General features: G+C 43.1%; 1 protein-coding gene across 1 annotated transcript in view; it reads right to left on the bottom strand.

Annotated features, from left to right (window-relative positions):
- LOC144099334 (fatty-acid amide hydrolase 2-A-like) overlaps positions 1-14,154 on the bottom strand; it is a 35,095-nt gene extending 20,941 nt beyond the window's left edge. The window contains exon 1 of the mRNA XM_077632557.1: positions 13,568-14,154. Within this exon, the coding sequence (XP_077488683.1) occupies positions 13,568-13,750 (183 nt within the window). The 5' untranslated portion in view covers positions 13,751-14,154. The remainder of the gene's footprint in view (positions 1-13,567) is intronic.
- Positions 14,155-24,444: the final 10,290 nt, after the last annotated feature.

Genomic DNA, 24,444 nt, shown 5'->3' with positions numbered 1-24,444 from the left:
TGAGAATTTTTCGGGTGGTAGAATGAATCTGTCCCCGTGCAAAATTCGTGATTGCTGTTTTAGAGTCACTCAGAATGAGTGTGGCAGCGGAGGAGGAAATGGCAAGTGCTACGGCTGCTTCTTCGGCTTCAAGTGAGGTTACTGTTTTGATCGAGCACGAGGCTATGTGTTTGAGGTCATGCGATGCTACAGTGATGGCGTAGGCCGAATTGTGGATGTACTCTACCGCGTCCACGTAGACCGCGTCTTTGTCGTTTGCATGAGCTTTATGCAAAGCCTTGGCACGAGCTTCGCATCTGGCCTGCTTGTGAACTGGGTGTACGTTTTTGGGCAGAGGGTGAACTATGAGTCTGTCCCTGATATGTGTTGGGATGGCATGGGTGTTGTTGGGGGTAGACCTGTTGCATGAATCTTTAGAGAGGCGAGAATATGTCTACCTGAGTTTGTGGAGGAGAGTCTTCTTTATAAAAAACTTCTTTATAATTCATTAATCCATTCGCAGCTTGATTATTGCTCACTGATTTGGGGGAACACGACATTAAAGAATATACATAGCTTAATTCTATTGCAGAAGAAAGCAATACGAGCAATTGAGAATGTTCCTTACTTGGAACACACTCAACCATCATCATCATCATCATCATCAGCCTTGCTACACCCACTGCAGGGCAAAGGCCTCTCCCATGTCTCTCCAATTAACCCTATCCTTTGCCAGCTGCATCCACCCTTCTGAAACCTTCTTAATCTCATCCGCCCACCTAACCTTCTGCCGACCCCTGCTACGCTTACTTTCTCTTGGAATCCACTTCGTTACCCAGAAGGACCAGCGGTTATCTTGCCTTCGCATTACATGCCCTGCCCAAGCCCATTTCTTCCTCTTGATTTCGACTAGGATGTCATTAACCCGTGTTTGTTCCCTCACCCACTCTGCCCGCTTCCGATCTCTTAACGTTACACCTATCATTTTTCTTCCCATGGCTCGCTGCGTTGTCCTTAACTTAAGCTGAACTCTTTTCATTAGCCTCCACGTTTCTGCCCCGTAGGTGAGTACCGGTAAGATTATGCTGTTGTACACTTTCCTCTTGAGGGAAATTGGTAAACTGCCACTCATGATCTGCGAGAATTTGCCATATGCGCTCCACCCCATTCTTATCCTTCTAGTTATCTCCCTCTCATGATCCGGATCAGCTGTCACTACCTGCCCTAAGTAGACGTATTCAGTCACAATTTCTAGGCTCTCGCTGCCAATTGTGAACTGTTGTTCCCTTGCTAGGCTGTTGAACATTACCTTGGTTTTCTGCATGTTAATTTTTAGACCCATCGATCTGCTCTGCCTGTCTAACTCATTGATCATGATTTGCAGTTCACCTCCAGAGTGACTCAGCAAGGCAATGTCATCAGCAAATCGCAGATTATTTAGGTATTCTGCATTTATTCTTATTCCCAACTGTTCCCAATTCAGGCCTCGAAATACCTCCTGTAAACATGCGGTGAACAGCATTGGCGAGATCGTGTCTCCTTGCCTGACGCCCTTCCTTATTGTAACTTTATTGCTGACTTTATGGAGGACTATAGTAGCTGTGCAGTTGCTATATATATCTTCCAGTATTTTGACATAAGGCTCTTCTACACCCTGATTACGCAATGCCTGTATGACTGCTGAGGTTTCCACTGAGTCGAATGCTTTCTCATAATCAATAAAAGCTATATATAGAGGTTGGTTATATTCTGCGCATTTCTCTATCACCTGATTGATAGTGTGAATATGATCTATTGTGGAATATCCTTTACGAAAGCCTGCCTGATCATTTGGTTGATTAAAGTCTAACGTTGCCCTGACTCTATTAGCGATTACCTTAGTAAATACTTTGTAGGCAACGGATAGTAAGCTGATCGGCCTGTAATTTTTCAAGTCCTTGGCGTCTCCCTTCTTATGAATTAAGATAATGTTTGCATTCTTCCAAGCTTCTGGTACAGTCGAAGTCATAAGGCATTGCGTACACAGGGTGGCTAGTTTTTCTAGCACGATGTCCCCTCCATCCTTCAACAGATCTGCTGTTACCTAATCCTCCCCAGCTGCTTTTCCCCTTTTCATTGCTTCTAAGGCTTCATCTTTCATTACTGGCGGGATGACGCATTGCTGTGCACTGCTGTCTTTCTCATTAACGCTCTGATTACACTGGCTACTGTGCAGGTCTGTGTAGAACTCTTCAGCTACATTAACTATATTATTCATATTGCTAATGACATTACCCTGCTTGTCTCTTAATACATACATCTGGTTTTTACCTATGCCTAGTTTCCTCTTCACTGTTTTTAGGCTACCTCCATTCTTTATAGCATGCTCGATTCTCTCCATATTAAACTTCCTTATGCCGGCTACCTTGCGCTTATTTATTAACTTTGATAGCTCCGTTAGTTTTATTCTATCGGTAGGGTTAGATGCCCTCTACGCCATCGCTGCATACACTCAACCACTTTTCATCAAAAACAATATATTAAAAGCTACTGACATATATAGCTTCAAGTTAATTAGATGCTACAAGCGAGCAATTAAGGGGAAACTTGAGACATTCCTAACACAGGCAAACTTAGAGAGCACACACAGCGTCTATCCTTATCGTCATCAGGTACCCTGGAACATTCCTTTTTCACGTACATACTATGGCCAACAAAGAAATGCGCACACGCTGCCAAGCATTCTTAACCGATTTCACTCGGAAGGTGTGGATGTGGAAAGGCTTACAAACAACCGCATTTTACTGATATTATCATGTCATAGTGAACATTTGTGATGTCAAGAGAAATAATCAATGCGGATGAGTTTTTCATTTAATTGAAATTATTAGTGTTTTCCGCATTAGACAGATGCGTTGCGTATCTACGTCTCTCTTCCATGTATATTTGTCCGAATCTTTCATTTTTTATATTTTTTTTCCTGTAAACAATGACTGTCCTTTGCCTGGTGCCTTTGCAAACTTCTAGGCTTTGAAACCTGTAGTCTTGTATGCAGTATTTAATTTTTTTTTTCTGTAATCTTGTAACGGGATATATGCAAGCTGTTACTGTTGCCTTTGGGGGGATGGAGCGGTGTCAAGCTGTGTTAAAACAGCTTTTTCTCCAACCTCCCTTTTCACTTTTTGTGTGGAATAAATAAATGTTCAAATGTTCAAATCTGAGCCGTGCATGAGCTTCAGTTAGTTCTTGTAGTGTATTGTGTACTCCCATGTGTAGGAGACAGGTAGTGGGAGCTCGTTGTGGGAGATTTAAGGCTCACTTGTATGCCTGTCGTATTAGTGCATCTACCTTCTCCTCTTCCGCCTTTGTGAGGTAGAGGTAGGGAAAGGAGTAAACCATCAGACTAATCACGAAAGCCTGCACCAGCCGCCTCAGGTCATGTTCACGCATGCCTCTGTGCTTGCTGGCTATTCTTCTAATCAGTCGGATGATTTGATATGTCGAGATAGTTAATTTGGAGATGGTCTCCGTGTTGCGTCCATCGCTTTGTAAGAACATGCCTAGGATCCATATCTTTTCAAACTCTGGCACTGGTAGACCATTGACCTCAATGTGTACGGAGGGGTTTTTCTTCCTGTCGCCACAGCATTCGATCAGCCAACTGAGCTAACCGGGACGGCAAGCTTATGGTGGTGTGAGAGTGAGGCTCTGCTTGGGTGAACGCCAATGTGTAATTAGTCCTTTATCACAAATCTACTCCACCTTGGGGGATTCCCCTAAACGTTTGACCAACGCTAAGTAAAGTTCCAGATAACTATCTGTAGAAAAAGAGGTATTTTCCGAGATGCAACATGCATGACGATGCACAAAACCCACTCAGATGTACAAGCAGCTGTCAAAAATATAGTCAAAGCACCGGGTTGAAGACAGATATTCGATTTTATTTATTGGCAGAAGTCAAATAATGCCTAAGACAGTTTTTTGCACGCAAATCCCTGAAAGTAGGCTACATCACTATTAGCATCCAAATGGCGATCATGGAGTCCGTCTCAGTCCTTTGACGTCATAAATTTGATTTGAGCAGAGGCAGATTTTTTAAATTAAATTTTTTCTGTGAAAAATGCACCTTCTGCTTCCGGACAAATATCAATACACCCAGAAAGTGGTTTTTACTAAAAATAAAAGTGGAACTGAGTTGCTCTGAGTGTCTGTTTAACGCCAACCTGGACAATGCCTGAACACATTTTTCTATGGTGTAAACCCCAGCGTTGGTCAAGAAAGCAAAATCCACAATTCAAGATGCATCCAAAATTGGACAGGCTCTGCAAACTTACAGCTAACATGAACACACAATTGGCTTAAACAAAGATGGTCACGCAAAGACAAGTACAGTAACAAATCTTCCCTTTGAATCCCAATGGCCACACATGCATGCAGCCAGAATATATTAAAGGTTGCTGATCACGTGCGAAAGTAAAGCTGCGAATAATATCCAAATATTGCTGCCTTGTCAGCATTGACTTGGCAGCAATATTTTCTATGCCATTTCTTGATTTATATGACATTTAAAGAGTAAGATATAGCTCCTAAACCAAGTGTTTTACTGATAGTAATATGTATCATGGAAACAAGCCAAAAAATCCACCTGTCAGCATTTTCTAGAGCACACAATAAACACACAATACCGCACGTATATTAGCCAAAAAAAAAATACTGCCATCCTTCTATCACATGTTACACCTGCCCCTATTCTGCAAGTTTCATACATATAGTATTCACAGTACGCATTTACAAAAATGATAAATTATCAGCAACTTCCACACCTTGTAAGCTTGGCACTTGTTCTCCCGCTAGCACAATATGGACTCTCAGAAATGCTCAGCAACTTCCACACCTTGTAAGCTTAGCACTCCTTCTCCCGCTAGCACATATTGTGAACTCTCAGAAATGTGGCAAAACAACTGAAGAAAAGACAACTACCAAAGGATGTGACAATGTTACAACAGTATGTACATCTTCAAGTCTCCACCTATTTGTGCAATCTCCCTTTCTTTGCAGAGCATGCACCAGCTACGACAGGGGCACCACCCTGATCTGCACAGGGCGTCAACAGCCAATTAAAAATGGGGCAAAAATAAAAGACTAAGTGTCTGCAAGGAAAGAGATACTCTTGCGTATTACACACGAGTGACACCCACTAAAATGAGAGATAGGCAGCCTAACCTTTAACTGCTATTTCATAAAGAACTATCTGACAATGGGAAATATAGAACCTCTAAAGTAGTCACCATCGTTCAAAGCAAATTAGATGCAACACAAACTGGAAACTAAAACGCTGGGAAAGCCAGTGGAGGGCATATCAGCCACCTCCTTCAAGTCAGAACATGAATTAAGCGATTATAATGAGCGCAATTGCAACTTCCTCCTTCACTTCCAAGACGACTCGTGAAGAAGCTCGAGCAGGAAGCTCGCCTAATTTTGACTTGCCACATGTCTTTTCCTCACTACTCTTACTAACAAGATGAGGCAACCACTCAAAGGGGACTTGTTCACATCTCATTTCAAAGCCCCTAGTAACGTCACAAGGAAATACTTCACTGCAGCACATGTCGGTGGCAATCCCCAGGGGCAAAAGAGAGAAGTGCAAAGCACGCATACCAGATACCATGTCTGTATCGACCTTTGTTTGCTGCTGCGCAAATGAAGGCAACACCTTTCTTTGCCTGGCTTTGCTAGAGCTGTGTGCATGTACCATACATATACACCTGTATGTATATGCATTCGTGCACCAAAAAATACCGAGAAGAAATAGATGATAAGCCTGATAAGAATTAAATGTTCACACACTTCTTTCTATACAGAAATTTACAGCCTTACACACTGAATGCAGGGTACGAAATATAGCTTGCCAATCCTGAAGCCACGTCAAGGGCACCCGGCTAGCCATCAGCCTAGGCCACCTCAATGCCCCATTCTTTTGTACCATCGTCTACTCTAACTTGAACAGCACAGGGTGCTAGCCATAATTACAGCTCAGGCCAACAGTGAGAAACTGAGCCTGCATTTGTGTTGAAAGAAACAACAGCGCGGAAGCCACACATAAGCACGAATTCCCCATGCACGTTTTTCCCGGGCCTTCTAATTGCCGTTATTATGTCGTCAAGGCCCATTGTCTTGGTGCCTGTGAGCGCTTGGTGAAGAATGAGAATGAACCTCTCTTCCATGTACTTTTCAAAATTACCTTTTATCTCAATGTCAAAGAACAACCCAATAAGCTGGCTGTGCTGATCATAGAAAGTAATGCTTATGAAAACAGATGCAATATACCTTTGGTCTGTGCATGTTAAAACACATTAGGTTCAGTTATAACACTGTATAAGCTCAACTGAAAAAAAGAAAACTAATGTCAAAACACTATGCCCAAATATGGTGTTGCATGGCTCTATAGTCAGATACAGCTTAAGTCTGCAGTGAAGCTCCGCCCACATTCACGACCGCTGCACAGATTTCCTCCATGACAAAAAAGTAGACCATTGTTAGAACTTTTCTTGCTACCTAAACAAAAAACCAATCACAAGGAAATAATTATAGGAACTAGAATTTTGATACCTGGCTTGTTTATTACAGTGAAACGTTAGAAAGTTTATTTCGTTTACTATTACGATAGGCCCACGGAGTAATACAATACGCTGCGGACTGTGGCCAAGTGTTAGCAACTGCTGTTTTTTTTAAGTTGTATCCTACTATAGTAAGGAAATCCCAGGAAGCAACTCAGGGATGCAACAGTTGTTCTCATCTAGGACAGAATCCATTGTTGACTGCCAGGTTAAATTCTTCACACAAAAGGCCATGAATGCACCACTAACATGGAAAAACCACATAATAAAGAGGTTTTGTACCGTTCAAAAAGAAAGGCTGCGAGATATCCCTAATCAGTTGCACATGGTGCAGTTATGCTGTTATAGATAGGAGCCCTGTCCACTTATCGCATTCTGCCCAGAAGGTGAATGCAAAAGTACTTCAGATAACAATACATGCACAGTTCACAGGAAGTTCACAGTAGGTGCACTTGTACCTATTGCTGCTTGAAAAGAATTAATCACATCTGGTAGTTTGTAAAGACTGACAATGAATGTTCTTACTGCATGGAATGGCTACAGAATGTGCATACAGAGCACATGTTGTGCCTGTCCACCCACAGATCCAACACTAGATTTATGGCTTATTATAATTCGCAACAGAAACATTATAGGACACTGCAACATTCCACGCATACAGATCACTATGCCTCAGTAAATTAGACCACATTTATTAATGCTTCATCACAGGCAGCATGCAATTCTCGACATGATGAACTTCATGGCACAGTTCATGTGGTTTTCCAAATACACCATCATTTGCGGTTCTATGAGTTACCAGAGCACACTTGAAGGTTAGAAAACCATGCCTTGATAGCACAACCAGGAATTGATTCCATACATGCAAAGTTGGGACCAAAGCTGCGGCGGCAACAAGTTAAGAATAGTTAGCTTTAAGTGCGCTTTAAAGGTACGCCTCCACAGACCCCAACCATTTGCATTTTACTGCTGTGCCGAGTTGTTCTAGCGACGAAAGAAAAAAGCATTCTGTGAATGACTTTTCTACAAAGCCCCTTTACTACAGGTCACACTAAACATACTTTGTCTATTTCATCCTGCAACGCTATGGGTCGTTCCCCTCATTACTAAATCACCACACGAAGCAACAACTAAAACGAATGCTAAGAAAAACATTGTTCTGTGACTTTTCCACAAAACCCATTTACTACAGGTGGCACTAACCATATGCTTGTTTATTTCATTACTCACCAATACCGCGCATTACCCTCCTTACTAAATCGACACATGAAGCAGCAATAAAAGCAAATGCTAAAGAACCTATTCTGTGGTTTTTTTCACAAAGCCTATTTGCCATGCACAGGCGGCATTAAGTGTCTTCTTGTTCATTTCATCTTGCAACGTTATCGGTCATGCCTCATTACTAAATGAGCACACAAAACAACAACTACAGAAAATCCTGCAAAAATAAAAGTAGCTCTTCTGCAGCTTATTTCCTGCATTACTTATTTTCAAGTCACTGCAATCTGCAAGGGCCATTAAAACTGCACACAGCACATAAAAGGCAAAATGAACATCCAGCTACCAAGCTTGAATATATAGCCATCACAACAACATATAATTTACTGAGTAAAAGTTTCAAAAACAACAAGACATTCAAAAAAACAGGCTGGGACGCATCATCAGCCTCAGTCTAAGCGCAGGTGTAGAATACCCTTCCTAGTTTGGCCATTATTCAGAACAAAGGTTGTACCAAGAACAGAACCATTCCATACAGCTGTTTGTGCTGAAGAATTTTTTTTTTATTGGTCATGTTCATTTCACTTTAGTTTTTTTTTCTTTAAAATAACCTTTTTTTTTGCAATACAATGCCTATCTTCATTTACTGCTACCTCGACTTATTGTGCTGATAGGTTATTTTGACCATGCTTGTGAAAAGCAGAAGCAATGCAACAATGGCAATAATCCCAAATACCTCTAAAGATAAGCACCTATAGATAACAGTCACAGCATTTGGACACGGTGCGTCCTGCACTAACGCACTGTGAATGAAATATGCCTGCACTGCCCATGGCAACACAGTAACTGACGGCCTTCTCCGACAATGGCAATAATCCCAAATACCTCTAAAGATAAGCACCTATAGATAACAGTCACAGCATTTGGACACGGTGCATCCTGCACTAACGCACTGTGAATGAAATATGCCTGCACTGCCCATGGCAACACAGTAACTAACGGCGTTCTCCGACAATGGCAATAATCCCAAATACCTCTAAAGATAAGCACCTATAGATAACAGTCACAGCATTTGGACACGGTGCGTCCTGCACTAACGCACTGTGAATGAAATATGCCTGCACTGCCCATGGCAACACAGTAACTGACGGCCTTCTCCGACTCCTGTGCGTTTGGAATTTTGTTACTGCTATTTACTGCAACTCGCGTAGCCAGTACTGTAGCCCCCGCCTGTTCCCTCCTTCCTTGATCAGTAGCTAGCAAGTTGACATACTCGTTTCCAGCCAATTAGTAACAAATGTCAAAAGGGCCACAATTATGGAAAAACCACTTTCTGAAGTTTGAAGCCTCCCGTCAAAGCCGTCAAACTGCTGCAACATACACTCCTCTCCCTGTGGCTCAGCAAAAAACCGAATGGTATACCTCCATCAGCAAAAGAGTCAATCCTTTGATGCATTCACCTCCTAGACTGGCTGGTGCAACATATGCATTTAGATCCAATATTAAGAGATGCAGAACAAGAGTATATATAGCACTTTATGTGTAACGACCACAAGCGCATGTGTATATGTTAATAAAAATGACACCGCTCCATTCCTACTGCTTCTTACTCTTTTATGCACTACCACTACAAAGTGAACACACACATAGTATACGTATTTGTGGGAAGAAGTAATTTTCAAAAAAGGGTCTTTTGAGATTAAATTATCTCTCTTTAACAATTATGGTGGCAGATGTCATAAAAGGAACTAGATATGTTTGTTAGTGGGCAAAATACATAAAATTTAGTAATGATCGTTTAAATTATGACAGTTGGAAGTTTGGTTGTAAAGAGCAAATTGTAGCTGGCCACTAGTGCATCCAAAATCAATTATTAGATGCGAAAAAATGTAAATGCCCTCGATGCTACAGCACTTGAAATTTGGGCTCTGAGGATGTGTGAAACAGGCACTCAGCATCCAAGGAGCACAGTTAGGCAAGACCAGAGACGTTTCATGAATCTGAACAGCCGAAATTCTTAGCATTGTAGCTCCAAAGGCAATTACAGTTCCGCCTCTAATATTGGTTGATACCGGATGCACGGATGGAGATTTTGCTAATTAGAACCAAACATCTTTTTACAACTTAAAGGTTAATTAGTACTTTTTGTTAGTAATTAGCATACCTCATCAGTTTTATGACGTCTAATTCCACCATAACCACGAAGCAATTATTTTTTCTCTACAGGCATATTAAAATTTGCTTTTTTACTCCTATAATCACTTCCATTTCTGAAAATTAGCCCTCCTGCAACACCATGTTTCTATTGCAACCTATTCCAGGGTAGCAACAGACTGTATAGGTAGCTGCTTTCAATTATGGCTGCATTGGAAACATTTTTCACAAATATTTGGAGTACAGCAATAATTTTTCTTCCTTTCTTTGTGATGTACGTTATGTAACATCTGGTTGTGCTTTAAAACAGTGGTCTTGGCCTTTTATTGTTTCTAATGTACATGGATGACTTGCCCAGTAATATATATCTTCTTACCTGCGACAACAGTGCAAGAAGCATTTCTTGACGAAATATTTCTTACATTATAACTGCAACTTTTCTATTCCACAGATGATCACCTCACTTCCCAACGTGAAAATGTTTCCGGTTTTCAGTGTAATAAATGGCAAATGACGACGAACTTAACTAATTGCAAGGTTACCTATTTCAATCGCAAATGTATCACTTCTAACCACTCCTACTTCTTAAGTAACATAACAGTGTCTCGGGCATCATCGTGCAAATATTTAGGCATTGACCTCAAGTGAAATCGTTTATGGGCTCATACATATTAACCTTTTTTCTGCCAAAGCATCCAGATCCCTGGGATACTTGCACCAAAACTAATGAAACTCCCCTAATAATGTGCGAAAGTGGCCCATCTGTTAACACATAAGCGGTCACAGACAAAATCTGCGTCATCTACATAGCCCCCATCCCCATGCTAAATTTAATTATTCAGCATGCTTGAATATGTATGGAACAAAGCTGCTCATTTCATTATGCATATAACTACAGCCCCTAATTTAATAACAGATAACACCCTCAAGCCATTAGGTACTCATCGTTCCATCACTCTTTTGTGCTAGCTCACTTCATAAATATCACTACAGTGCCAGGTCATCACCTATCAAACTGCCTACACATTTCACGTCGATTGCATATAATCAGTGCAGCTTCAGACACATCCATGGAAAACCCTAGCCTTTAATACGTTCATACTTCCAATGCCATAAATTGTGCTTGTCCACCAAGCATTTCAGACCAGCTGTGCAAGTGTTATTTGAAATGAGATCGTGCTTAGATTATTTTTTGATTTTGTATTGCTCCTATGTTATGTTCTGGGTTTTGCAGCATCAGCTTGATATTCATTCACATTAGTATCATGCCAGCTGCTTTTTCTTTAGTTCTGTATTTTTTGGTCCTGTTGTAATTATTTTACTTCTCCTATTTGTATATGCTTTACATACTCGGTATTGATATGTTACCTATGAGCTTTTTGCCCTGTACTCTCCTCAGTCTTTTTCTTTTCTGCCTTGCACTGTGCATATTGTATTTTTGCTTTTGTTCCTTGTGCAATATCATTTTTGCCTCCCTTATTCAATGCCCTTTTAGGCCCTGTAAGTCATTCAAAGCAAACAAATAAATAAATGGCCAGTAGATCAGCACTGTATGGCTGTGGCAGGATGGCATTGGTCAGGGCTGTAGTGGATGGACCTACGTTAACAAAGATGTCTACAAATTGATCCTGTAGCCATAACGCAACCCAATGCTTAACTTGAGGAAAATGCAAAGCGTTACGCATATGTGTGACCCCTCACTATCCATATGGTAACTGTAATCACTGCCATCTTGAGCAGTGTTTACCACCAGTCCTTGACACAATTTTAGCTTTCAAAGCCAAAAAGCCTGCCAATGTAAAAGAACACATATAGCTCAGACTTGATGGTATACAAATAAACGTCTCCTTCCACCACTGCCAACATCAAAGAAAGCATCTTTGGCACAGCGTATACCATTTAAATATCATTGCGGCCACTGGCAATCATGCATATACGCAGCAATTATATATAAGCATGCATGCTTCCACTGCCAACATCAAAGAAAGCATCTTTGGCACAGCGTATACCATTTAAATATCATTGCGGCCACTGGCAAGCATGCATATACGCAGCAATTATATATAAGCATGCATGCTTGAGGCTTCAGTAGCGGGTGCTAAGGGGAGGCCACCTTTTTGACAGTGCTCTGCCCGTATTTCCGTCTTCGTGCAGTAAGGGTATCACGGTTACCTCCAACCCTTCCTCCGGCTATTTAACGTTGCTGTCTACTTGCAAATCCACACCGCATACACACGCTATCTGTATACCTTGATTGCGATCTATCGCACCAACCAAAAGAGAAAAAAGCGCCTTCCATCTCGTCTAGCCAGCCTTGACCGCCTCTCGGGCGCTCCTAAACGAGTCAACCTGTTTAGAATTTTTTTTTTACTTTTCCCACATTCTGCGAGAACAAAGCAGCGAGATCGAGAGCCGGACAAACGGGCTTCGGACTTGGTCGTCGACAAAGGCTGGCTGTTTTTTATGTCACGACGAGAGCGTTGCACTTCACGCGACGGTCATCAGCGCTCGTCAACACTTTCGCAAACTCCGGGGAGTGTTCCTTATTAGCATTACAGGTTACCCGCGCGGCTGTGGGGTGCGCAGCTAGGTATTTATACACATTTCCAAGGTCGACACCGCGGACGCGGCTTCAAAAAGGAAGACAACTTCAAGGTGCCGCGACGCGCGCGCCTCTTTTCATAGCGATTCGTTTCACGGTTATTTTTCCTTGCTTTAGTGAGCGTAGGTACGAAGCGGAAGATCGCGTGTACGACGCGTGTACGCGGACTTGACATCTGGATGGACGCATGATCGACGACGGCGCGCGTGAAAGATACTTTCCTCAGACACACGCGCGGGCTGGCCCAGGCTCAACCTCATAGCGACAGCAGGCCTCCTCGGAATGCAACCGGCAGTGCTTTCGCAACGTGTCAGTCATAAATATTCGCTGCGCAAAAGATACATTTTGTAATCGCGCGCCGCCATATGAGCACGCTGCGGCTCCATTCAGAGCTCCGTGTATATGTGCCGGCCCAATGTGCGCGGGATGACTGCGCCATGCAGCCACAAATAAAAACAGCTAGAACACCCGGCGCGCGCAACCGTCGCGCTCTCCGAAGCGGACAATGGCACGGGGACGGCGTATGTTTACCTAAGAGTACGGAGAGCATATGCGCGACGGAAGGAGTAGCGCCGAATCGACTCGCTCGCTCGCCGGATACTTTAGTGTGCGCGGTGAATATACACAGCTGTGGCACCGCGCGGAACTGGTGTGCACACAAAAAGCCCGCCGCGGGCCGTTATCTTCACCACGCAAGGCTGCCGCGCACGCGGACCCTCGATACTGGATTGAGCAATTGATACGCAAGAATCACGAGGTTTGCGCTTTTGTTGGCGCAGCCGCAGCCGGCTGTGCCTGGCGGCGAAGCCATCGCTACGAATATTCACCGGCAAGGAAGGACCGATCCGATTGAGCTGACTGGTAATTCGTGTTTGGACAGAAACAGCAGAAATGCTCCCGGCCACAAATGTATCCGCGTCAAGACTGGTGACTCATGCGTCTGTAATTACCCGGACAAAGAACCGACACCCACGGCCGCCGTCACGGCTGGGTGAAAACGAAAGTGGACGCGCCTCACCTTGCCGGTCCTAATTTCTTCAGCGAGGACGGTGGCCGGTTTCAGTAGCAAGTCATCTGTGACCGGAGGCAAGCGCTTCGGTTTGCCATGGATGAAGGCAAACAGAGACGTGAGAAAGAACTCGTTGAACACCTTCACGTAGCGGATAATGATGAACAGGCACTTGAGCACCAATTTCTTCATGGTGGATGCTCTCGTCGTGAGTTTGCATGCACAGAAATGCTCGCAGATGCCGCCCGCAGTCTATGAAACCACCCGCTTCTTCACGAGCAATTAGGGCGAACTTGACACGCTTCCCGCAGAGGGTTTCTCTCCAGAGTTCCGGGAAAACCGTCCGCACAGCTGACGCGCAAGCAACGGCGCGGTGCTCCAGACCCCAGACGCTCCCACTCCGAGAACCGGCACTGTCGCGAGCACCGCGGGTGACAGTCCTGCGGCCGCCGCCGCAGAAAGGGAAGTGGCGGACGGGCGAGGAGGAGCACCATTTGCCGCCTCGCCACAACACGCCGACTGACCTTGGGCCTCTTCGATTCACCTCGCTGATAAGCAAGCGATACACTCCCCGACGTCGCCGGGGCCAAAAGGCTACTTGACGTCCTCGCAGGGCGGTGCAGCTGTCCTGCAGCTCCGCAGTGGTAGCAGAAGCGCGAGATTCGAATTCAACGTCGTCGGCTTCGAAGCAAGCAGCTCCACACGAGCAAGAATGACGATCTGCAAGGAACAGTAATTAGTAATTAAGCAATCTGTCGCCCTGACACGCATGAACCCGATTATTACGGGAATTAACTAACAATGTTCCTCTCGAGTGTTTTGGATGAACTACATGCAGAACGGCTAAATACAACAAAAAATAAATTAAGAGGCTAGAAAAACAAGAAAATGCCTCTCTTGTACAATATTTTTAATTCAAATAAAGCATGCCAGAAATGCGCGGATCAAACTTTAGAGGAAAAACGAGGCCTTTAGTAAAAAGAGCTTTTGGGAAAGTTGGTATGTTGCTTGCAGCGTTTGTCCCCGTCTTGAGTGTTTTCTTCCCTGTGTGGTTGTCTTCTTTCATGCTACAGTTAATTAGGTCAAAAAAAAAAAAAAGAGGCCATTTACTGAGACTTGAGGCGTGACTGCCCGAAGCCAGGGGTGCATTCACATTCGAAGCTGGGTAATACATTGCAATGCTATAGAATTGATATTCAAGGGGAAAAAAACAAACAAACTTTGATTGAAAGGGAGGCGTACATCTTGGGCATGTACAATAAAGGAAATTTGAAAAGCAAAGTTGAATTTTGGTTAGTGTATGCAGCAATTAAATCTAGTGCATGCACCTATCCTGCTGTGTTACAGAATACACTGTGATGCAATTGCCATGATGAAATGGAGGTAATATCAAAGCGACCATTGTTGAGCCAAATTCATTTAAGACAGAGGCAGCTGCATCTAAACCGTTAAAACATGAGCCGCTGTGCAGCATGTCACACGCAGCATCCCTGGCATAATTAAAGAACATGCACATTTCCGAATTCTGCTTCTTCACTTGCTGAGTAGTATGTTCACTTGGGCTCAGCATCGGTTACATTTCTCTTTAAGCTAGTATACATTCAGTTGCAAGATATCTACATCACAATTAATTGTGTTCGACTGTTTGTTAGCTTTGCAGCACTTTCTTTTTCAATGTATTGTCTTCTTTTTCTTTCTGCAAACTGCGATCGGGCAGCACTTGAGGTTCACCAAATGGTCTTTACTTGGTCAAGGTCTCTACCAAAAATGTGGTTAGTTTAAGCAAGCTTTCAGCATGACGGTCATTTCTGAAAGTATTGTTGCTGCTTTAGCATATATCATGCTAAGCTTTGGAACTTGATTGCATGCTAAGAAATACTGTATTTCTTTGGCCAAGGAAGCACTGACAATCTCTTAAGTGCCAGCAATTTATATATGCATATATATTTTTTTTCTTTTGTATTGACAGCCGCAGTGAAGAACGCTTGGAGCTAAGAAAATGCCTTGCAACAAAAAGTTGGCAAAGTTATGTGATGCAATGAGAAAGATGGTTCTAAACCCCTAAACCGACCACTCATTTGTACTGACAGACTTCTTCACCGAGTAATTTATTTGTATTTGGCAATACTATATTATACGTATTGCTACCTGAAAGATCCTGTTGGAGGAAAACGTAGAACAAAGGAAAGGACAGTCAATTAGATGCCAATAGGTTGTTGGTCAGAAATGCATGTGTTTTAGTTCATTTCATGCCCCCAAGATTCAGGCATATGTTTTGTTTGCAAATTTCTATAGCTTCTATCTTACATACACATAGTTTTATCATGCTTTAGATCTTGAAGTCCTATCCCAAGCGAAAATTTTAGTAGAGATTTGTATTGCTATAATACAAATATGAGTCCTTTATTGGTTCAATATGGGTGCTATTTAGATCCTGTAGGTTTTATTTGACTTCTATAGAGCTTATAGAAATATAAATTGTTCCTCTAGACCAACAGCCACTGGTCAAATACAGAGTGTATTGTGCATGTTAGTCAATTAACCTGTAGCTGCTGGTCATATTTGTCAGATATAATACTTATTGGGTGTATTTTGCCAATGGTATGGGCATGCATGCCTTTGTAACACACGGAAAAATCAGATTGTTTCTTTTTTTGCTTGGGCTGCATAGATACTAAGCGCAAGTTTAATTGCCATTTTTAACCAGTACAAAAGGTGCACCATTTACTACGACCTCATCCTTTTCACAAAAGATACGGTATGCAGATACGCTCTTTTGGGTCACAGTTCTCGCAGGTGTGAGTAGCAGATAAGAAAAACAGGAAAACAGGCAGTGTTTCAAACGCGCAATGCTATCTTCAAACGACATCCATAGGGTCAACTTTTTCAAGGTGCGCGTAAAACAAATAGGTATTGGCATGGCCTACTATTATGAAGGTGAGAAAGCTTATCGTTCATGAAGACAGGTCTGTTCTTTCAAACTTTCTGGCATAAAACACTCGACCTGCAAAAAATGTTCAAATGAGATCTACCACGCATCTAATATGGTGTACGACGAGTCATGTTGTTCTAAAGCACGCATAGTCAAATTCTTAAAATTAATAATCACAAGTGTCCTGCACTGAATGAGTAAGAAACACAAGTTGCTGCTTGAAACAGATTTTCATGCATTGCAGTTCATCACTATCTTTTGTGAAATTTATGAGCATTGATACATGCAGAGGAATGGGAGGTAGCTAGTTCAACATTTGTGCAACATGCAAAGACAGATTTTTAAAAAGAAAATCTTCATCAAACAGCAGTGGTGTAAACTGCGGGGGACAGGGGGGTCCTGACCCCCCCTTTGCTTAGGGTGGGGGGGACACAGCATGTGAGCGTCCCTCCCTGAAATTCGTCCTGGGACTGCTCAGTCGGCATCGAATGATACGAGCGGTACATACAACACAGGGAAGCAGCAGAAGCGAGGAGGCCTCTTCCCTGCCACAGAATGGCCCAGGAGAACCAGATGTTCAAAAAACAGTGGTATCATAATTACAATCTGCCAACGATCACAGGACTTGCCATGACTACGAGTGATAGGTGTTTAATTTAACTTCAAGCCATTGCTCTTCTGGCATCCAGTCAATCTGTGATTAATGTTTGAGGGTAGTTCTGTGCATTCGTGGGTCGGCACCAAGCAAACCCACAAAGCTTTCTTCGTGGTCTTTCCTTTCTTCGGACCTGGCAAACATTTTAACAGTGCGTGAGACAGGCGTTGATAGATACAACTCTCATCTTGGCAGGATGCACAAAACTACTTCATATCCTGCCCATCTTTATATAAAAAAAATAAAATGAGTAACAGTCACATTGATTAATGTCTGTCGCCATCACTTTCAGTTTCTTAAAACTGCCGGTCCGATTAGAAAATTGCGAATGTTCCACAATCTCGAACCCACGCGTCCTATGAGCCAAAAATAAAGGAACATGAAGGCTGTGATTATAGAGAGAGAAAGCGATGCTGGTTAAATGCACTAGAAATAGCGCAACTGCTAAACCGACATGCTTAAACGGCACAACGCAGGCTTTAGATTTGAAGAAAGCTACAAAATATAACTTTATAGTCGTCGCTAGATCTGCACAGGCCGATATCTAGACTGGGCCTGGCACTATTTGCCTCTACTTTGGTCCTGACTCCGAACCCAGCCATGGGCCACTATCAATTTCTAATGACCAGCACACGCGGTGCTCATTCGGTTGTGCCCAAGCAGGCCCGTTGCTTTTTATGAAAATATTTTGCTCTTAAAAAAAAGAGGGAAATGTATTACAAGCAGTTAACAGACATCTGTGTAGCAGCTGAAAAATTTGCAGAAAGCAAGAAGCGTAACATTGGATTTGTTCTAGCAATGGATGCCTACTCAAGCTGGGCACAACCAAAAAAACGCGTTATAAAAAAAGCACTGCATGCCATCCTTTTCACTGACTCATGAGGCAACACTTTAGGAGAGAAGTTTCTAATCACAATGGCTATAGCACAAGCGTTAACTGTTCCCCTTGTAGGCGCACTAGCATGCTAATCATCCTAGCGCACTATGGCGCATTTTTACGGACTCAGCTTTACTTACATGGTGAGGAGACTTCGTACTGCAGTGAGAAATAAGGAATCATATAGTTTTCAAATAAGGAAAGAGCTCCTCTTCGAGCACGGCTGGTAGCTTTATAATTTCCGAACACTCTCCAGGTCCCAAGAGAAGGATCCACAACTCCAAGAACTACATCCGCTTAGGTTACACAAAAGTTGTCCAAAAATACAGTGTCTTCAATTAGTCAGCTTTTCATAGGTCAGGAACGCAGGCGAATTAAGATACCATTCTACTCAAATAGAAAGCATCCACAGTTAAACATTCAGACACACTGTGCAGCATTTAACTGTGCACATGGCCACTATGCAGGGTTTGCAACTGGACGGTAATGGCCTTTCGTGAAGTTGCTAGGAGACACTTTGGAGCCTCCTCTCGTCGAGTGTCCAATTTGCTCCTCTGTCTGCTCCCGGTCAGCTAGGCTTCTGCTGATGGCAGCGTCTTTGTCTATACTTGCATCCGAGACCTTTTAGGTCAAGGGGGGGGGGGGGGGGGCAGCTGGAGAGCCGTCTTCCCCCTAGCTGAAATTTGCGTGGATTTACGCCACTGTCAAACAGTATCATCTTGGCCCTTTTCCTTTGCTATTAACAGGCCCAGTGAAGCAACCAGCCTGCCACAAGTGAAAAACGAAAATAATAAACTGGAGCGCTTGGCCCTAGAATATCCCATTCTTACAGATATTTTACAAGGTTGGATGATGAACTGCAAACTATATGGAACAATATATGTCCTGTGGCTGTGCTCATTCTGAATTTCCAGAAGAAAATCTTGGGAGTAACTTGAGCTGCTTTGTGCGAAAGGTGAAGCCTGAACATGTCCTTCTTGAATAGGCAACCGAATGTTTGTGTATTACTTGGCTCATATATACTTTTGCTGTATGCTCACAGTTGGGTGCAGTTCGATTCTTATGCACTCAAATCTGAACTGCCTCCTTTGTTCTGAGCAACCTCTTCTCTCATCGGCACCATGCCTAGAGCTTCTGCTTGTCTATCGAGTGATGTAGTCACATCTGTTATTTTCATCTCCACGTTCAGTTTCCTCTATAATGAGCTTGCAGGGTACATGTATGGGGAAGTTTGACAAACAGCAGCGTAATTTCCTCACACTGTCTGTAATTAAGGAGGACACCACGCAATATTATGCCTCCACATCTCAGAAGGATATATATATATATATATATATATATATATATATATATATATATATATATATATATATATATATATATATATATATATATATATATATATATATATATATATCAATTTATTTATATGATGTGTAAATCACGTTCTACAATAGACTCAAAGGTGATGATTGTGACGGTGATGATGGCATGTAAATAAACAAAGTCATCTTGCGCATGCTGGCTGAAACAATTCAGTTTTGTTTCAAGCTCCTGCAGCCCCTGAACTGACCCTGTAGTGATTCTGCAGGTGATGAAAGATGAGAGAGGTTTAGCTGAGAGAAACTCCTAATTCCCACCTAGATGTAGTATGAAGGCTTAATCAAACTTCATTGGATATCCTCTGACTCAACACTCTCACTCACAAATAGTGTAACATTGGTGGAGATCCACTTGAACCCATCAGGGCATGAGCTCCATACAAAGCACAATCTCTTCAAGTGCATGAATATATTTCGGCAGGAAAACTTCCTTGCCACTGGCAAGCATGAGAGAAGTGCATATACATAGGCCTTTTGTGACTGCAAACATATATATCTATGATGCAACAACTTGAATCAGTCTGTAAAACTGCGGATGATTGCATGCATATGCAGTATTGCATGGCAGCTGTTAACACACACACATCAGTACTTTTTTGGCAGGTAGCTTTGCGCAAAAGTCAGAACATCATGGTTCCTCTTCATTTACGGTTCCGTGATGTGTCCACTTTCCTTACCTCTTCCACTGCAACAGTCACAAGTCTACAGAATAAAAGCTTGGAGCTGAAGACCGTGGATGCAGGGTTGCTCATATCGCCAGCTATTAAAGTTTTCTTCTAATTGAGGCTTGTGTATTAATTTTACTGACCATGGTTGTGGCAGCATCTACCAGCACAGCTCATGACTGCGCAGTAGTGTATTCTTGTTCATCCCTTGCATGGAATTGCGACAGGCAATCAATTAGTGCTTGCCTCCTTCTCCCATCAAAAGTGATTAACATTCACTGTCATTGCTTCACAATGAGTGACTGTTCATTGCAACTTGTTGACTGTCAAAATTAATCTACGTTTAATATTTGTTCCTCAAATATTCAAGGCGCAAAAGGCTACATGAATCAAAATAATTTTCAACAAAGTGAATTTGTGCTTTTACTTATGACACCCTTCACGTACACGTTCACAGCTAGCTGCTAGCGAAAAATTTTTCCAATCAACATTGCGAAGACAAAAGTCAAATGGCTCCACTGATGCTTTCATTTCACTGATCTTCGAGTTGTCACCACAAAGGCAGGCAAGGGCACACTAGAACATGACCAGTTACCATTTGAGAGATACTTGGCATCTATTTCTTCATGTCTTTTGTTCTTCATGTCTGGTGGAAGCTGAGCAGACTACTTTTGAAGTGAGTGCAGAATGGGCCAGCAATTGGCATCCAACTCGATCATGTATAGCCAGAGCTCTCGGAAAGGTCCTAGCTGAAACACCACGTCCTTGTGATCAGCACAACAAAAATCTCACGTGACCATGCATGCATGTGGTCTGTGAAATACCCAGCACAGACAGAGTCCCTTGGTCTCAGGAAACTTGACAGAAAAATTAAACTCAGCACTTAACATTACAGTTAGCGGTTTAAGGATTCAATGCCATGTTCTCGATTGATCATGCAACCAGACATTGTGGATGGGTGAGCCAATTAAGATGGCGGTGCACATTAGTATCATGAAGACTGATTGTAGCGCAACACATGTGCTAATTCCAACTGAGTTTTTATTTATGGGGCAGATAGATACACATGTTCTACTTCTATTCAATGGAAACACAGGAACAAAATTGTAGACTTCACGGCATCTCATCTGCGTGCGACTGATGTCAGAAATTACAGTTCTTTGCATGATAATACATACGGAGCGTTATTCTTACACAGCCGGAAACAGTTCAAGAGAAACGATCACGTATACCATATAGGCCAGATATTCATATATACAGCCACACAAAGATGATTTGTGCAATCTCAGCCTGCTTCCAATTATATTTTACAGACATATGATCAGCTCATGAGCAAAATTGTGCAAACTGTTTCTGGCTGTGTAAACAAACTCTCCATTATAATGTCACGCAAAGAATTGAATTTCTGACATCTGTGGCACTGGAGATGTGGTGACGTCTCCTCTATACAGTTCTTGTTTTTGTGCTTTCTTCGATGGTATATAGGTACGTATCTGCCTCATAAATAACATTCATTTGGAAGTTAGGGCTTGTCCATTCCTTCCTGTCCTTTATACATGAGTTGACTATGCTAACCAGACCTAGCTAAGTGCATATACTCATGTTCATTAATTTTCCCATGGTATGTTAATTTTAGCATCAGTTCACCGCAGTTCCTTAAGGACATATGCCGTACTGGCTTCTCACTGCGTGAGCTAGCTGAGGCATGCCTTAGCCATGTTAACAGAAAACTCTTACGTAATTATTTGTTTTCCTTTTTTGCGCGTGCTGTAATTGATATTGAGAGACCACAAGACCTGATGGTTGTGCACGCACTGGCAATGATAAAGTAAAATAATAATAATAATTGGTTTTGGGGGAAAGGAAATGGCACAGTATCTGTCTCATATATCGGCGGACACCTGAACCTCGCCATAAGGGAAAGGATAAAGGAAGGAGTGAAATAAGAAAGGAAGAAAGAGGTGCCGTAGTGGAGGGCTCCAGGATAATTTCGGCCACCTGGGGATCTTCAATGTGCACTGACATCGCACAGCACACGGGCGCCTTAGCGTTTTGCCTCCATAAAAATGCACCCGCCGCGTTTTAACGGGAAAATAACCACATTAAGCCAATTATATACTGGAATATATGTATATATATATTACAATCAGTTACAACGGTATTTTTAGGAGAAACCGAATTTTATTTTTCTGAGATCGATGACTTTATTGAATTACACTGCTTCCCCACATTTAATAACAGAGAATCGGCCCCTATGATCCTTTTTCTATCCATTTTCCATTCCCACCTCCAATGCTTTCCGAGTTCAGGGTTGTTTAAAGCGATAGCTGGCAGTCAGGTATGCACTCTGGCAGGGTGTCTTGATGCCCGCATCGAGGCATCTGTGACTGCCATCTAGCTGTCCGGAACTCGGGAAGCGTGGTCAGATCAGATCAGAAAAACTTTATTTCCGGCAGATGGTGGTCTCCCTACCCCCTCTCAGGCTCGGCCAAAGCCTAAGCCCGATTAGGAGAAGAGGCCGTCGGCTGAGGACGGTGTAGCTGATGCTTCACGGCCTGAGCCGCCACTCGGGTGGCTTTGCGCTGCGCGTTGGGGTCCTCGCTCCGCAGCAGCGCCTCCCAGGCTCCAAAACTATTTATTTCTTCCTTAGCCCCTGGTGAGCTAAGGCATTCCCAAGTAATGTGGTTTAGTGTACCCCTTTCCCCACAGTCGGTACATTTTTCGTCACCTGGGTTCTTAGCAATTTTGACTGGCGATATGTATACCCTTGCTTGGATCCTCCTCCAGATATACGCCTCTTTGTGAGTAAGGGATACGTCTGGAGGAGGGTATATTCTTCTCCCTATTTTGTAACCATCCGTAATTTCCTTGTACGTGATTGGGGCATCCTTAAGATTTGTGCAGAGCGGTTGCTCCGCTCCTGCCCGGATGTAGGTTACTCGGGCTAGCAGGTGAGCGGCCTCGTTACCAGCTATTTCTTCATGTGCTGGTATCCAGAATAGTGCAGCAGACCTATGTTTTGGCATGCTTTCCAGAATGCGTATGTCTTCCCAAGAGACCAAGCCCTTACTAAAATTTCTGACAGTGGATTTACTGTCGCAAAGAATGTACCCTGCATTAGATCCTGCCAGGGCGAGCACCACCACCACTTCTTCAGCAGTTTCCGTGTTCTGGGTTCTGACTGAGGCTGTGATCAGGGGTTTTCCCTGACCATCTACAACGGCCGAAACCGCAGCCCCCTCCAGACCCCCAGCAGCGTCTACGTATGCTACCTCCTCAGCAGGCAGCTCTCTGAACTTTTTTGCCATAGCCTTGGCCCTATGTTTTCGTCTATCTTTGTTGAACTGAGGGTGCATGTTTTTCGGTATGGGAGGAATTTTTATTTTGGACCTGATGTCGAGAGGTATATCTACCTTGCCTTCTATTTTGCTGTCAGGCTGTACCCCCACCCATTCCATAATTTTCCTGCCTGTCCGGGTTTTGCTAAGTCGTTCAAGCTGTGAAATTCTAACTGCTTCCTTAAGCTCCGCCCATGTGTTATGAACCCCCATTTTTTCTAGTTCTTCAGTGGATGTATTTACAGGTAAACTTAGGGCTCTTTTTACACTTTTCCTAATGATTATATTCAGTCTGTCTACCTCCCCTTTGTTAAGTTCCATGAAGGGGGTGGCGTAGCAGATCCTGCTTGTGATGAAAGCCTGCGTGAGCCTGAGCAGGTTCCGCTCCTTCAACCCCGTTCCTTTGGTAGCTATTCTTCTAATTAACCCTGCTATCTTATCTGTATACTGTTCTAGTTTCTTTATTGTGCTAGCGTTCTTGCCTTTGGAATTGATGAAGAAACCAAGGATTCTGATTTCCTCAACTCTGGGAACCTTGCGGCCCTCAACTATGATGTTGATGTCTGGCTTAGGTCCCTATATTCCTTTGGCGTACACTAGAACCTCTGATTTTTGAGGAGAGCAGGCCAGCCCTCTCTCTTTGGCATATTTAACAATGATGTCCGCAGCCTGTTGTAGCTTATCTCTGGCTTCGAACGTACCAGGTTCGCTGATCCAAAGATTTATATCATCGGCGTACAAGCTGAATTTGAGGTTGCTAATTCTGTTGAGCAGGGGTGGGAGTCCTCTCACTGCTATATTGAAAAGAAATGGGGATAGTACTGCCCCTTGTGGCGTGCCGGACCCCCCTTGGTTCCGACTTTGCATCCTGAAACCTCAGTATCGCTTCTCTGTTTGCGAGAAAGTCCTTTATGTCGTTGTATGTTCTTAGGCCCAGGTTTGCTTCCTGTATGCCTCTAAGTATAGCTTCATGCCTAACATTATCGAATGCCTTAGTTAGGTCTAGGCCTAATATAACTTTCAACTCATGTGAACGG

The sequence above is a fragment of the Amblyomma americanum genome, chromosome 7 (assembly GCF_052857255.1).
Source record: "Amblyomma americanum isolate KBUSLIRL-KWMA chromosome 7, ASM5285725v1, whole genome shotgun sequence".
In the NCBI taxonomy this organism is placed as follows: Eukaryota; Metazoa; Arthropoda; class Arachnida; order Ixodida; family Ixodidae; genus Amblyomma; species Amblyomma americanum.
The sequence above is the reverse complement of the archived record's forward strand: the minus strand, read 5'-3'. Positions and strand labels throughout refer to the sequence as shown.